The sequence below is a fragment of the Lampris incognitus genome, chromosome 11, assembly GCF_029633865.1.
Source record: "Lampris incognitus isolate fLamInc1 chromosome 11, fLamInc1.hap2, whole genome shotgun sequence".
NCBI classification, from domain to species: domain Eukaryota; kingdom Metazoa; phylum Chordata; class Actinopteri; order Lampriformes; family Lampridae; genus Lampris; species Lampris incognitus.
The window spans coordinates 45480058-45496294 of NC_079221.1; the positions used below are offsets into that span (position 1 = coordinate 45480058).

At 45.4% G+C, this 16237-nt stretch overlaps 1 protein-coding gene across 1 annotated transcript in view; it reads right to left on the minus strand.

Annotated features, from left to right (window-relative positions):
* Positions 1–8086, minus strand: part of map2 (microtubule-associated protein 2) — a 61374-nt gene extending 53288 nt beyond the window's left edge. The window contains exon 1 of the mRNA XM_056289355.1: positions 7885–8086. Within this exon, the coding sequence (XP_056145330.1) occupies positions 7885–8086 (202 nt within the window). The remainder of the gene's footprint in view (positions 1–7884) is intronic.
* Positions 8087–16237: the final 8151 nt, after the last annotated feature.

Sequence of the window (16237 nt, forward strand, 5' to 3'; positions counted from 1 at the left end):
CATGGGTGGTCAAAATGACCGCCCATGGTTTTTAAACTCTATATTCTCTCAAGATACACAACTGAGATATTAATGCATTACATATGCTAGTATGTCTGTTATGAAACTAACTGACACCAAAATTAGCATTTTAACAACTTGAATACTATTTTAAACAATTTAAAATGGCGGTTGTCCAATGCCTGTAACTACTGAAATGCCTCGGTGGTAGTCATGGTGCGTCTGTAACCAGACATGTTGGAAATAAACATCAAGTTTAGACTATTTCTCCCCACTGGGGAATGCTAGTGTGTTCCTAGGACAGAGCGATGAACTTCACGAAGGAAATGACGCGACCAACACACGTCATAAATACTGACATGACGCGCATGATGACGCGCAAGGTACGCGTCGTCTTTTTGGCCACTCATGGTCATTTTAGGAAGATCATCTCATAACTTTTTTTGTGCAATTGATCTAAAACTAATTTCAATGCAAATATATGCAATTTTAGGATCATTTGGGGAATGGCAGGTCTGCATCTTTTTCTTATTTTTTTCTTACCCCACAAAGTTATTAAACTTTGAAAATCCAAAACGGTCAAAATGACCGCCTTGGTCGTTCTAGTGTTAAATTTCAACAAAATTACTTTTTACTATTTTGGTAAATAGAAATTTTCCAGTGAAAATGTTTTTATATTTTGCGGAATTTTGTGCTGTATCTTTTGCCGTGGTATCATAACGGTGTTGGAATTTCTACTTGAACTCTATCAAAGCCCAACATTTTGTTATCATGACAACTTTATGTATGTCTCTGTGTGTGCGCTTCAGCACGGGTCTTGTTAATAAGTAGCTGTTCTTTTCTGATAACATTCACTTTCAGGAAACTAATAGCTGTGCCAGCAGCCACATGCACTTCAAGAAGGCATATTATATATGTCAAACCAATCACCTGCATAACAAGGAGAAAATGCACTTAACAGTCAAACATAATGGCGGTGAGACATTTTGACCCCCGCATTGGATTTAAAGTTTTTCTAGCAGAATGCTGAGCTCCAGAAACACATGAAGTAATATTTGCTCAGCGGGTCATCACTGAGAGCTAAAATGCACTAATGGACATGTGGGTGTAAAAAAAAAACACCTTCAGTAACTAAAGTGTAGGTTTCTCCCCTTGACATCACAGCAGAACCTAGTCTAGATGACTGCATAATAAATTCTAAGAAAGTTTGAGAGGAAAGGTAAACAACGGCACAGTCCTGGAACAATAACCTTAATGAAAGAACAGGAAAAATGCCAAAAATGCCTGGCACTGGACAATATGTTACAGTAAGTGCCAAAGTGTTACCAAAAAGAAGAGCCTCACATCTAGGGGTATAAGCCATACCTGCTGAAGTGCCCTAGGGCAAGACACTGCACCCAAAAGCCAAAAACTGCTTCAAGGTTGCTTCCTTGCAGGCAACCCTGCATTCTGTCTGTCTTACAATAACTAGGTGTGTACCTACTGTTAAGCATTTTGCTTGTGTTTTTCTTGGAGATGCGGAAACGGAAAATTCTGGTTACAGTGTACACCAGTACCATATGTAAATTGAGTAATAACAAAAAGTTTCTTGAATACACATTTCTGCAAAACGAGGTTTGTGAGAACTCTGCTGCAGGAGGGGTATGGGTGGTGGCTTCCTTCTAATGAAACATGTCTTTCCACTCAACTGCTATTTCAAACTTTAATGATTAGCTGGAAGTCATTTTTAGGATGTTGACTGATGATGATGATGAGAAATCACAGTACTAATAAATTTCAAGTAAAACATATTCATGATCATCTGCATAGGCGTAGATTTGGGTATGGATGGTAGGGACATGTCCTTACCAATGTCAAGGGACTACTGAGTTGTCCCTACCAAAATTTCTCGTGATCTCAAATGACGTTTGTCATTTTAAGTCCACAACCGCTCCCATCCATCAATGTCAGGTCTATGCGGGGTTGCAGGTTTCCTGTTAAATAGTGACAGCAGTAGTTTCTGTACAGTGTACAGTAGGGAATTAAAAGCGATTGGTATTAATCATAGTTTAAAAGACTCACGTTAAATGTTTCCATCAGAATTATTATCTAGATCTAATGTCTTTATGCATGCTCAATAATCCAGGTAAGGAAATCACAGAAAGTTGAATCAGTTTATCTGTACACAGCGTTTATTGGGACGCTGTACTACCGAGCTGACAACGCCCCCACCAACACAGCGGCCAGGGAAGGGGAGAAATCCCACATTAAACATGCCCTGGTTAAGTGTGGTTATCCTAACTGGGCGTTTGTCAAAGCCAGGAAGATGCCCAAACAGTGTACCAGCTTATCGAAGAGAGGAGAAGGACAACAGCTGCCTAACTGTAAACAAGTGGTGATTCCGTCTGTGGAAGGAGTGTCAGTAAAGCTGAGACGCGTATTTTCCAAACACCACATCTCAGTTGCTTTCAAACCCCCAAACAGGCTGCGCCAGAAATGGGTCCACCCCAAGGATTGGGCCCCCTGGCACAAACAGAGCAGTATAGTGTACGCTGTTAAGTGCCAGGAAGATTGCCATGACTTGTACATCAGGGAAACTAAACAGACGCTGGCCAAGAGGATGGCACAACACAGAAGAGCTAACACGTCAGGCCAGGACTCCATAATCTACATCCATCTACAGTCTATACCCATCTACAGGCCAGTGGCCACTCTTTCAAGGATGAGGATGCGCACATCCTTGATAGGGAGGAACGCTCATTTGAACGAGGAGTCAAAGAGGCCATCTATGTGAAGAGGGAAAGACCATCCCTGAACCGAGGGTGGGGGGTGGGGTACTTTTGTACAGAGCTTCACATGTATATACATGTACATATAATATACGTACCACAGGACTATAGGCGGTGCTAGTGGGTGATGAGCAAAAAAGCTACAGCCAAGTTTAAGGCTCATAACAAAAGGGGCAAGGCACTTTTTTTTCCCAATGGAGGCATCAACGGAATTCAAAATGAAGCAGGAAAGTGGCTCTAAGATAGCGAACATACTTGATATGGAACATTCAGCACTTGTCAACGAAAATCGGCAGTACATGAAGGTCTTGGTGGAGAATTTGTGCTACACAGCATGCAAAGGCATTGCTTAGCAAGGCCACACTGAGGGTGAGCAGTCATTCAATAGGGGGGATTTCTTTGAACTGCTGTTGCATGTAATCAGTATGTTTAAGAGTACGGTAGTCAAAAAGTTAGCCAACAACCCATCAAATGCCAAATACACAAACCACGACATTCAAAATGAAATGTTTTTCTGTAATGGCAGATAAGTTGAGAAAGGAAATGAGTAACGAAATGAGGGGGGGCACAGTATTTTGCACTCAGGGCAGATGAGAGTAAAGACATGAGTAAGAAAGAGCAAATTTCTATCCTGATAGATTATTTGAACAAAGAGGCTGTGCATGAGGAATTCTTACATTTTATGCCGTCTGACGGATAGGACACAGACTCCCTACTACACAGTATCAAAAATACTCTCAGTCAGTGCAACTCTGATCTCAATCCATATATCAGGTATGACGGATGACAAGGTTTGTCATCCGTCAGCGGTTTTAGTGGCCAGCATGGACAAGGAGGTGCCCGAGTATGGCAGCTAGTCTCGTCTGTGCCTGCAACAAGGTTTCCCGTCGCCCAGCTCCTGGTCTACTCCACCCTCTTACTGTGCCCCACCGGCCCTGGTCCAACATCTCTGTGGACTTTGTCACTGGACTTCTCCCCTCAAAAGGTAACACCACCTTACTCATAGTAGTCGACAGGTTCTCCAAGATAGTTCACTTTATTCCCTTACCCAAGCTGCCCTCGGCCAAGGTTGTTACATAATGTGTTTCGGCTACACGGCTTCCCCAAGGATGTGGTGTCGGACTGGGGCCCGCAGTTCATGGCAAGGTTTTGAAAGGCTTTCTGCACCCTCATCGGAGCATCGGTCAGCCTCTCGTCTAGTCATCATCCCCAGACCAACGGCCAGACAGAGAGGCTGAACCAGGAGTTGGAGAGTTCCCTGCACTGTTTGGACTCCCAGAACCCCAACACATGGACTAAACAACTCATCTGGGTCGAGTATGCACACAACACCCTCCCCTGAGCTTCCTTTGGCCTCTTTTCATTCCAGTGTGTGTGTGTGGTTATCAGCCGCCCCTATTCCCAGCTCTTGAGCAGGAGGTCAGCGTTCCGTCTGCTTTGGCCATGGGCCGCCGATGTCGATGCACCTGGGACTGGGCTCGACGCACTCTTCTTTGCAACTCTGAATGGTATAAGAGAGCGGCGGACCCCGGCTCTCTCCTACACCAGTGGACAGAGTGTGACTCTCCACCAAGGACCTTCCCCTGTGGGAGGAATCCCAAGAAACTGGCTCCCAGGTTTGTTGGTCCATTCCCCATTTCCAAAGTAATTAATCCTGTTGCTGTGAAACTCAAACTGCCTAGGTCCATGAGAGTTCATCCCACCTTCCACATTAGCCAAGTAAAGCCAGTTAGAGAGCTCCCTAGTTTTTAGACTTTGCCTTTTGCCTGTCGTTTTTGGATACCTTTGCTGAGCTGATTGACCTCTTTACCGAACCTTCTGCTGAATAACGGACTTAATTTTTGCATTCTGGGTCCTGCTCTAGTTCAGTGCTTGACATTAATTGCAGGGGAGCAGTTTCCATGGTTACACAATAGGAGCAAAGAGGGTACATTGTGGCTGACTCAGAGGAGGGAGAGAGCAAGAGAGATTTTAGCCCTTAATTACAGCATAGTACTAATTGTGTGTGATTCTGGCTTCTAGCAGAGGTTGAAAGAACTGCCTCCCACACACAGAGAGGAAGAATACTGCCACTTTCACATGGGAGGCTGTGTCTACACACACCCACATAGGCTTAGATTTCGGGGGGGGGGGTGCAGGCGATGCGTCCCCCTCAATATTTAGAACGTGTGCATTTGTCCCACCAGTAAAAAGATGAAAGAAGCAGAGGACATTTATTTTGAAAAACCGCTATAACGTTACTCACAGATGCAACAATGCCTCTGACAGGGGCAGGTCTTTTTGGTTGGAACCGACGGTGAGCCAGCCCTACAATCCCTGAGAGACCATGTTAGCGTGACAAAGTGATCATATTTGACACGACTGGGCCACTGGATCAGGTGACCAACAACGTCACTGAAGTTACACGATTGGTTGGCCGAAGAGGCATGAGGGACAGCTCACAGTTAAAGCACCCGAAATAACAACTGCTGACAAAACACTGACTGGCGAATTCACAAAAGAATTTTGCAGCTTTTGTGGCCACTAAACCTGCATAAGTATGACAAAAGAAACCGTGTAATTCTTAAAGCACCCATAAAGGGTGAAATGCATTCCTAACCACACTGCAAAGCAAACCGTGTCTGGGTGCTTTTTTTCACACATTTAAATCAGGTAATATGCATACATTTGGCACAAGATTGGCCAATTTCTATGCAAATGAGCCTCCTTGCAAAAAAAAAAAAAAGCCCAATTCACAAACACCAGCGCTAATAGCCACATGCAGTTAAGAGTGAAAATTATTAGTGTCTTCAGAGAGTATAAGGGGTGTAATTCCCAGACTTTCCAGTGAGCATGGCAGCAGGGATGGCAGCCAGGCGAAGACATCATCGTGCCTGTGATATTTCACAGGAGACTATCACTTTGTGATTTAACTGAGACCAAAATCATTCGCAGATACAGGTTGCCAGGTCAAACAATTCTTGCTCTACTGGAGCTACCCACAGTGTTCACCGTTTACACTTCGCCACATGGATAATTGCATCAGATACAATACAAGGTCAGACCGCACACAGCTGCAAAACTTTATGGGTGTATTGTCATTTGCCTAATGTCTTTTGTGAATCGGACCTTGAGACGGGGAAGACGGCGGTTGAAAGTGCTGCGCAATTCATGGTGCCATCAGCGGCCTCAATCCAATTCTTTGTTATTTCGCCTGTCAACACAGAGTGAGTCCTAGAAAAACGAGAGACATCCGCAGATAGAGACAGATAAAAGAGGAGGGGGAGTTCACGGATAATTAGAATAGTTATAATTAATATTAGATTAAGTTTGCTTTCAAATCAAGCATCCCAAAATATGAGCGGAACGTATTGTTCTTGCAACTGCATTTATAGCTTTTTTTTTTTTACTCGTACTAGGTTTGACCTTGTCTTGTTGCTTCAGCACTGGGTCTTTTTTTTTCCCCTCCCAAAATACAAATGTGCATTGCGAGCTCATACAACCACTGAATCGTTTGTGGGTAACGTAATTAGCTCTGTCATACACACACACACACACACACACACACACACACACACACACACACACACACACACACACACACACGCGTAGGACATGTTTTCTCAAAGGGCCTCAAAACCGAGTAAGTTGTGAGCCATCCCAAAACACAGATATGTGCGATATAATTTGAATGTGCATAAAGTTTGAACATGAGCAGGAATGTCACTTACACACATATGAACAATTTAAGTTCAGGGGTTTATAAATTAATTAAAATAAATTAACTTACCACTGATGTGAAAAGTACAAGACACAAAACAGGACAGAGGAGCAGATCATGCCTGTGTGTGTGTTGACTCAGCAGGGATAATATCAAATGAGAAAATGTGATCTACAAGGGAATAAACGTGTGAAAGCAATACAGAATGCCTGGCAGCCTTACTGCATTATGTCCCATTGTATTTGGAATTTTCACCTGGTGCCTGAATTTTGTGATTTCCTTTTCATAAAAACATTTCAACCACAAGTTGATGCAGAAAAGGCACAACATTCGTGCATAAAGATCCACCAGAATGTGGGAAATGAAGTGTTTGATGCTCAAAATTTCCTGGGGGAGACCCCCCCCCCCCGACCTCCAGATTAATGTGTCCCCCCCCCCCCCAATGTTCAAATGAAACCTACACCCATGCATGCACACACACACACCTCACTGTAAATCTCAGATCGAAGTCTCTCTGTTCAGCCACGCATGTCGTACACCTCATCCTAACAGCATGCGTAGTGAGCAATCATCAAACACAAAAAGATATCACCATCATTGTAATCAATGAGGCTGCCCTAAACAGCAGAAATTGTCAAAATGCGAGGCAAGCACCTCTTGCCCTGTCTCTATTTCCTATAGTTCCCCTCGTCATATTGCTGTAGTCATTTAATGTATTTCTCGTATATATTTGTATACATATATTGTGCAAGAGTTGACTATGTGTGTGATCAATAACCACTCCATTGAGTGAGTATTGTGAATCTGGTTTTGCTTGTCTACTCTGTCCACGTGGCACCTATTGCATGTCTATCCGTCCTGGAAGAGGCATCCCTCCTCTGATGCACTTCCTGAGGTTTCTCCCCGTTTTTTTTTTCCTGAGGAGTTTATCGTTACTCTCTCCAAATGAAGGGTCTAAGGATAGGGGCATTGTACAGAACGCAATTATGACTGTTACCCCCTCTGGAATGAAATTGGGATTTAGGGCAATAAAAATAAATTTGACTTGACTTGAGAAAATATAATGATCTCAAACAGAAGGGTTAGGGTCACCTGAGAGGTACGTGGTTTGTTAACATTCTGGCTTTACATGCCGCTTCAACGGGTCTAATGCCGACAGTCTAGTTATGCTGCAACTTAACATTTTGATGCACACTTACAGTTAGGACAATGCGTAAGGTCAGCAGTTCCTACAGCATGCAAACAGCTTGAACACACCTTACTGGATAGGGCAGTCCCCCAAACCACTCTCTCTTTATGTTAAACATGCATCAGGTCTCATTCAACAAGAATCAGTACCCAATGGGCCGTGGGCATATCCTCTGACCACAAAACCCACAATATGGCGCATAAAATAAAAGTTAAAACATGTCTTACCTGCAGTTATGGCATGGGCCCCAGCCATGTCCCCATTAAAGCCATTAGGGTAGGGTGCTGCCGCCATGTGTCCTCCCCCAGGCTGGCAGGCCCTGTAGGTGGAGGAGGAGTAGGCATTGGCCCCATGTGGGCCTAAGGGGTCCTGCCCTCCTGATGGGCACCACTGGGGGGTGCCATCCTCTGGCTGCTGACTATCTGCCATGCTGGAGCTAGCAGCTGGGGAGGAGGTGGTAGTGAAGGAGTCTCTCTTCTAGCTGGGGGAGAGAGAAAGACAGAGGGATGGATGGGAAAGGGAAGGGGAAGAGGAAGGAGAGGTACTGTCAAAATTCAGCACACCCATAATTTAGCATTATTAACTGCAACATTTGCAATGCCTTATCATAATCCACAATCATTGGGGAGCAGATTGTGAAGGCTCTAGAAAACAGTCTACGTCACATTCACAATCTCTTTTTGTCACTGTAATCCTGCTGTAGCTTCCTTCATTTTGACATACAACCTGTGTGTTTGTGTGTGTGTGTGTGTGTGTGTGTAAGAGAGAGAGAGAGACTGAGAGAGAGTGTGTATGTGTATTTTTGGGTGTTTAGTGGCTAGGTCATTGACAGCCCCAGGTGAAAAGCTATTGATTTGTGCATTGTGAGGACTCATGTGGCCAGTTGCTTGGCTAGAGATAGTGATGGCTAGAAAATGGAATGAGCACACCACGAATGGCTCATACAGGAGAGAGGTGGGGAGGAAGAAAAGAGTTGAGAGCAGAGGTGGAAAGTAATGAATTATAGCCACTCTTGTGTTTTCCCTGTAATGGTACTTTGTTTAGCAAAATCTTTGTCCTTTGAGTTGAGTTTTAACAATCATATGTTAATCGCAATGTCAATATTGGCCTCCACAACTAATTGGTCATGGCCGGGGGCGATTATTTTAGTATTTTACTTTTCTCAATTTGTGCATTTACAGAAAAGGTGTCATCATAGACAGGGCTATACAGTGCGAGTATTTCACTCACATGTCAGAATCAGAGTCAGAATACTTTATTCATCCCCGAGGGGAAACTGGGTAACATTTTGCCCCTAAAATAGATATGTGTGAACCGGAAAAAAATAATTTACGAGCACAGTGTACGAGTTAAGTTTACAACTTACCATAGTCAGTCGGGGACAGATGCGTTTAAAAAGCATCACAAAGACGTTACTAAAAATGAAGCACAATTTTTAGTTTGGGTTAACAAGACGAGGAGAATGAGGAAGCTGCCAAGGGGGATTTGCAAGCTTTAACTACCGACGCGTCGCAAGTAGTGCTGTGTCCAGAGTTATCAGGTCTGTGTGACAAAACCAGCCCAATGCCAGAACTCAAAATATACCCCCAGCCAAATCACACTGCCTTTTAAGCCCAACGGCGCTAATATCATCATCAAATGTATTGTAATATCTACAGAGTAACACAATAAATGATTCACATGCCAGCATTAAAAGCAGTTTCTCTAAACAGCTTTCACCTCGGTCCTGAAATGGCCTTGTGTAATTAGATACAGTAGATTATTGTTGCCACCCGTGCCGTAGTGACTCGATAAAGAACCCACGGGACACACTGCCATGGTTGTGTTTTGTTTCTTGTTTTATTTTGAAGGCTCACCGGTCTTGACAGTTCTGTTCCTGCGCCTGCCTTGCTCACCTGTTGCCCATTCCCTGATTGGCTTGCCGTTTCTGTTCCTGCCCCTGCTTCGCACACCTGTTGCCCATTCCCTGATTGGCTTGCCATTTCTATTCCTGCGCCTGCCTTGCTCATTTGTTGCCCATTCCCTGATTGGCTTGCCAGTTCTGTTCCTGCGCCTGCCTTGCTCACCTGTTGCCCATTCCCTGATTGGCTTGCCGTTTCTGTTCCTGCCCCTGCTTTGCTCACCTGTTGCCCATACCCTGATTGGCTTGCCATTTCTGTTCCTGCGCCTGCCTTGCTCACCTGTTGCCCATTCCCTGATTGGCTTGCCGTTTCTGTTCCTGCCCCTGCTTTGCTCACCTGTTGCCCATTCCCTGATTGGCTTGTCGTTTCTGTTCCTGCGCCTGCCTTGCTCACCTGTTGCCCATTCCCTGATTGGCTTGCCAGTTCTGTTCCTGCGCCTGCCTTGCTCACCTGTTGCCCATTCCCTGATTGGCTTGCCGTTTCTGTTCCTAGCCCTGTTTCACACACTTGTTGCCCATTCCCTGATTGGCTTGCCATTTCTGTTCCTGCCCCTGCTTCGCACACCTGTTGCCCATTCCCTGATTGGCTTGCCGTTTCTGTTCCTGCCCCTGCTTTGCGCACCTGTTGCCCATTCCCTGATTGGCTTGCTGTTTCTGTTCCTGCGCCTGCTTTGCTCACCTGTTGCCCATTCCCTGATTGGCTTGCCATTTCTGTTCCTGCGCCTGCTTTGCTCACCTGTTGCTCATTCCCTGATTGGCTTGCCGTTTCTGTTCCTGCCCCTGCTTTGCGCACCTGTTGCCCATTCCCTGATTGGCTTGCCGTTTCTGTTCCTGCCCCTGTTTTGCGCACCTGTTGCCCATTCCCTGATTGGCTTGCCGTTTCTGTTCCTGCGCCTGCCTCGCTCACCTGTTGCCCATTCCCTGATTGGCTTGCCATTTCTGTTCCTGCCCCTGCTTCGCACACTTGTTGCCCATTCCCTGATTGGCTTGCCGTTTCTGTTCCTGCCCCTGCTTTGCTCACCTGTTGCCATTCCCTGATCGGCTTGCCGTTTCTGTTCCTGCTCCTGCTTCGCACACCTGTTGCCCATTCCCTGATTGGCTTGCCATTTCTGTTCCTGCCCCTGCTTTGCTCACCTGTTGCCCATTCCCTGATTGGCTTGCCATTTCTGTTCCTGCCCCTGCTTTGCTCACCTGTTGCCCATTCCCTGATTGGCTTGCCGTTTCTGTTCCTGCCCCTGCTTTGCTTACCTGTTGCCCATTCCCCGATTGGCTCCCCAGCAGTTATATATTCCCCCTGGTTCATTGTCGGTTTCCGTGTTAACTTTTGGTAGCTGGGTATTCACGCCTTGTCTCGAGCATTCCTTGCTGCCTGCATTTACGTTTCTTTGCTTTATTAAGGGATTTCACTCCTACCTAAAACGACCATGGACGGTCACGATGACCGCCGGTTTTTAAACTCTATATTCTGTCAAGATAAATACCCAATTGAGATATTAATGCATTACATATGTTAGTCTGTTTGTTATGAAACTAACTGACACCAACATTAACATTTTAATAACTTTAAATACTATTTTTCAAACAATTTAAAATGGCCGCTGTCCAACGCCTGTAAATACTGCAACGCGTCGGCGGTACACTGGAGAACGCTGTTTATTTGGGGGGGGGGGTTTAGGACAGGGTAGAGGCTAGTTCCTATTGATGCAGAGAACGGTCAAATGAGCATGCGCAAGTACTCGTTGCCTCCGTTGTTTGGGTAGGTTAAGGTTAGGGTTAGGGCGGGGTTAGGGTTAAAGTTAGCTAATCAGACGCAGAGTAGGGGTGGGTCCTCCTAGAATCCTAGCGCCTGGATGCTACGCGGGGCGTGTGGAGGCATGGTAGAGGCATTTCGCGCATGCTCAGTTGACCGTTCTCTACTCCCATTTCCGTTCTCTGCATCGATGGGAACTAGGCTCTACCTTTAGGACCGATGAGGTGTTAAGACATTTTCCCACTGAATCAGAAGACTGATATCCTTATTAATTCCCCCTTGTATGATGGACTATGTTTTATTATTTTCAATTAGTGTATGTCATGTATTTAATTTATTATTGTTTGTACCCTTATTTTCATAATACATTACCGTATATTTGTCATGTGACATTCAATCTCTATGTACTTCCGGATATACTGTATAGAAATATTTACATACTGTTCCCTTTGGCACTTTGGATATATCTATGTATTCTTGGATGGAATGTATATTTGCCATGTTTGTTTTATAACGAACTTTCTTCAAGAATCTGTACATGAATATGAACAATGTTCAATAAATATATATATATATAAAAAAAACCTTTAGGACCGAGCGATGAACCTCGCGAGGGAAATGATGCGACCAAAACACGTCATAAATAGTGACATGACGCGCACGATCACGCGCAAATTACTAGACGGTCACGTCGACCGTCCATGGTCGTTTTGGGTAGATCTTATCGTAACTTTTTTTGCGCGATTGATTTAAAACTAATTTCAGTGCAAATACGTGCGATTTTAGGGGAATTCAGGGAGCGGCAGGTCTTTTTTTTTCTCAACAAGTTATTGTAACCGGTTAATTTTCTTGCCCGGTGCGGGATTCGATACGAACTGTGCTGTACCAAAGTAGAGGGTCAGACCCGTTAGCTAGGAGGCTAACGTGTCTTATTAGTAGTTAGCCATAATGACCGCCTGACGTGTTTTAGCCCCGCCTGTCTCCGCTGTCTGCATTTGGGCCCTGTTCCCGCTCCCGGCGTGACAGTTCCCCGAACCCGTTTTATATTAATAGGAAATCAATATAACTAGATAAACATCATAGAAAAAAATTATATTCAGCAAAACATACCCGGCAAAATCCAAATAAACAGATGCTGTGGTCGTATATTGTCAGCTCAGCCGCAGCCCTATTCACCGAGAAACACGTTAGCTAGCGGAGAACAATGGCAGCCATTACACGCCTCGTTAGCTTGAGCGAACGTTTCATCTATGGCGAAGTTTAACAAAAGAAACGCTGCAATAAAATAAAATAAAATAAAATAAAAAAGCGTATCCGTAACCCGGACTTCACCTTTAGCGATTTTGAAACACTCGGAGTGAGCTCCAACAGCAACAACACGCCAACTCCGTCGCCGTCGTGATGGACAGTGCCACGTGACAACCGCCACCGCTAGGAGGCGCTAAGTGAAAGATGCCAGGTTTGAACGTGGGGGAGCATTTTCCCGAATTTCACATTTAGAACACGTAATTCTTATCTCTGTTATATTAGCACCCATGATTAGGCAGAGCGTAACATTCAAAAACGACGTAGAAAAGATATAACGTATTGTAAACTACTAATACGACACATTAGCCCCTAGCTAAAGGACCCGTTAGCTAGGGGCTAACGTGTCTTATTGGAAGTTTACAGTCGTCACCCTCTCCCGGAAGTGCGCCCTCGCGCTTTGTTATTCCCGCGCTCCGGAGAGACTTCTGAGGATCTGCACACTTCCGGATCCCACCGCTGCCACCAGTGTAACCGAGGGTTTGTAGATGTCGCCTATACCAGTTTTTCTCAGGTTGGTCCGTGGTGTAATTGCAAGGGGTCAGTGAAAATAAAATATCTTTAAAAAAAAGATCCTATGACATTTATAGAAATAGGATTATTTTACTCAAATGTGACTGAGACCTTTATCTACCTAAACTATAAAGGGTAACAGGACTTTTTTCTCTAATTACATCTGTTTCACAAGTGTAATTTATTGTATTTTAATAAGAGATCTCGCTCCGTTTGCATTGTTAAAAGTTACTGCATAAAAATTCTGTTGTTACATATATCTGAAAGTTACTGAATACATATTCGGTTTTGTTACATATATATCTGAAAGTTACTGCATAAGAAGTCTGTTTTGTTAACTATATCTAAGTTACAACTGAAAGCTCTTATTTTTGCCCCAAAGAGTGAATAAATGCTATAATGCAATTTAAAATGCAGTTTCTACTGTTTCTATCAAATTGCAACCCCCCCTCCCCCAAGATCAGGTGGAGGGGTCCTCAGGGTAGATCAAAAAATACGCAGGGGGTCCAGGACCCCAAAAAGGTTGAGAACCACTGGCCTATACTGTATGAAACTATAAAATAACAAATACGGAGGTTCCGCTTTCACACGAGGACCACTTTATTTGGATTCTTCCCCCCAACAGAACTCCGCAGCAACAACGCTGCGTGCAGCACTTCCGCTCTCTCTTCAGCCTTCAAAATAAGAGCTCAAGGCATATACTGTGGCAACAGCTTATAACAGGAACTTAAAATCACTAACAGGCAAGTCCAGAAAAATAGGTTCCAATATTTTTGTTCCCAACTAAAGGAAATGGGCGCTGTGGGTACCAGATCACAGTGTTGGTGTAACACCGGCAGTCACCGAACTAACACCTTCGGGGGGGGGGGGGGGAGTGTGTGTTTCCGAAACAACGGGCCTTCAGAGCAATGGGCGTTTGTTTTCGGGTTAACAGGCTGTTGGACAAACGGGTTTTGAGTCCAATGGGTCATTTTTTCGGACAATCGGGGTTTCAGAACAAAATGGGCTGTCGGGATGATGGCATGGCACCTTTTGGAGTCTCCATCATTTTTTTTTAAACAATTGTAAACTACTAATAAGACACGTTAGCCCCAAGCTAACGGGTCTAACCCTTTAGCCGAGCGGTTAGTGATGTCGCCTTGCGGTGCTGTACCCCCCGTATCGAATCCCGCACCGGGCAAGAAAATAACCGGTTACATTGGTGGTAGCGGCGGGATCCGGAAGTGTGCGGATCGGAGCGCGGGAAGAACAAAGCGCGAGGGCGCGCTTCCGGGAGAGGGTGACGACTGTAAACTACTAATAAGACACGTTAGCCCCTAGCTAACGGGTCTGACCCCTTAGCCGAGCGGTTAGTGATGTCGCCTTGTGGTGCAGTACACCCCGTATCGAATCCCGCACCGGGCAAGAAAATAACCGGTTACACAATCATCGTACTGTAACGTGCATGGATAAGTAGACACGTTGGCCCTTGACTAACGGGGCGGACCCTTAAGTCGACTGGTTAACGTTGTCGCTTGCGGTGTGGGAGCCATGAGTTCGTGTCCCGGCTGTGGCGACGGTCTCCCCGACTACCCCCCCCCCCCCGATTTCGCTACTGTACTTTAGAAATATAACGACTGATTGGACAGTTGCTGCACCTGCGCTGATCAAATCCATCCAACTCCACACGATGGACACGGCGCCCCCTGGGTCAGAGAGATGTTGACTGGCTTGGCATGATCTGTCCATTTAGGAGGGGCGTCCCTGTGCTTGGTCAGAGCCATTGATCGGCTTTATGTCTCCCAGAGACTCTATTTAGAAAGAAAATGATTCGGCCCTATGCAATTTTATATTCAGCGTATGGGGCGGGCCGCCTGTGTTCATACATTACATTACATTACAGTCATTTAGCCGACGCTTTTATCCAAAGCGACTTACAATAAGTGCATCATTTAACGTAGGAAACCAGGAGAACTACTAGTCATCAGAGGTCATAAGTGCATCTAAACAAGCATCTAAGAGCAAAACCAGTGCTAAAGTAAAAGCGCAAGAAAGAGATTTTTTTTTTTAATGAGTGAATACAATACGTGCTAAGAACAAGTAACAAGGTAGTAGTTCTTGAAGAGGTGAGTTTTCAACCTGCGCCGAAAGATGGGCAGCGACTCCGCTGTCCTGACATCAGTGGGGAGTTCATTCCACCACTGCGGGGCCGGGACAGAACAGAACCGTGACCGGGTCGATCGGCAGCAAGGGGCCTCTGAGCGACGGGGCAACCAGGCGTCCCGAGGCAGCAGAGCGAAGTGGTCGGGCGGGGGTGTAGGGCTTGACCATGCCTTGGAGATGGGTAGACTGCCTACCCATCTCTGCAATGGGAATGAGCAGTAGGCTCACAACAAAAAGACATTTATCGATCAAAACAGAAGAGGTACCCGCCATACACACAAAATACCGGATGCGCAAAAAATGTCAGCTGACTCAAAGACAGAGGGCTCCTTGGGGCTTGTGGTAGCAGAGATGGGACGTTGTGATAAGCGGACTGGGTGTTTCTAGAGGCACCTTACAGCTGGAGCAGGAAACCGTGTAAATAGTCACAATGGAGACCGCAGCGCAGGTACAACGCGCGGCTGCCTTATCAGAGTCGCATCGATATGACGTAACATCCCAATCCCTAACATGTCTGTGAATGTTCTCATTCATCCAGGTCGTGGTTATCCAAAGGAGTTGAATCAAGTGCAACTGGACTTGGTATATATCCGTGAAGACGTTTCGCCTCTCATCCAAGAGGCTTCCTCAGTTCGTGCCTTTCTGACTAGACCAAGCTAGTCTGACCGGCTGGTGATGAGACTCAGCATTTATCCTCTTGTTCTAGTCAGAAAGGCACGAACTGAGGAAGCCTCTTGGATCAGAGGCGAAACGTCTTCACGGATATATACCGAGTCCAGTTGCGCTTGATTCAACTCCTTTGGATCCCAATCCCTATTTCCTGCTGGGGTGTGCCATTCAACTCCTTTGGATCCCAATCCCTATTTCCTGCTGGGGTGTGCCATTCACACACAACGCTAGGGGAGGGGCTTAGACCAACAATCCTCCTCCTCCTCCTCCTCCATTATCCTTCTCCTTCTCTCAGGGTCGC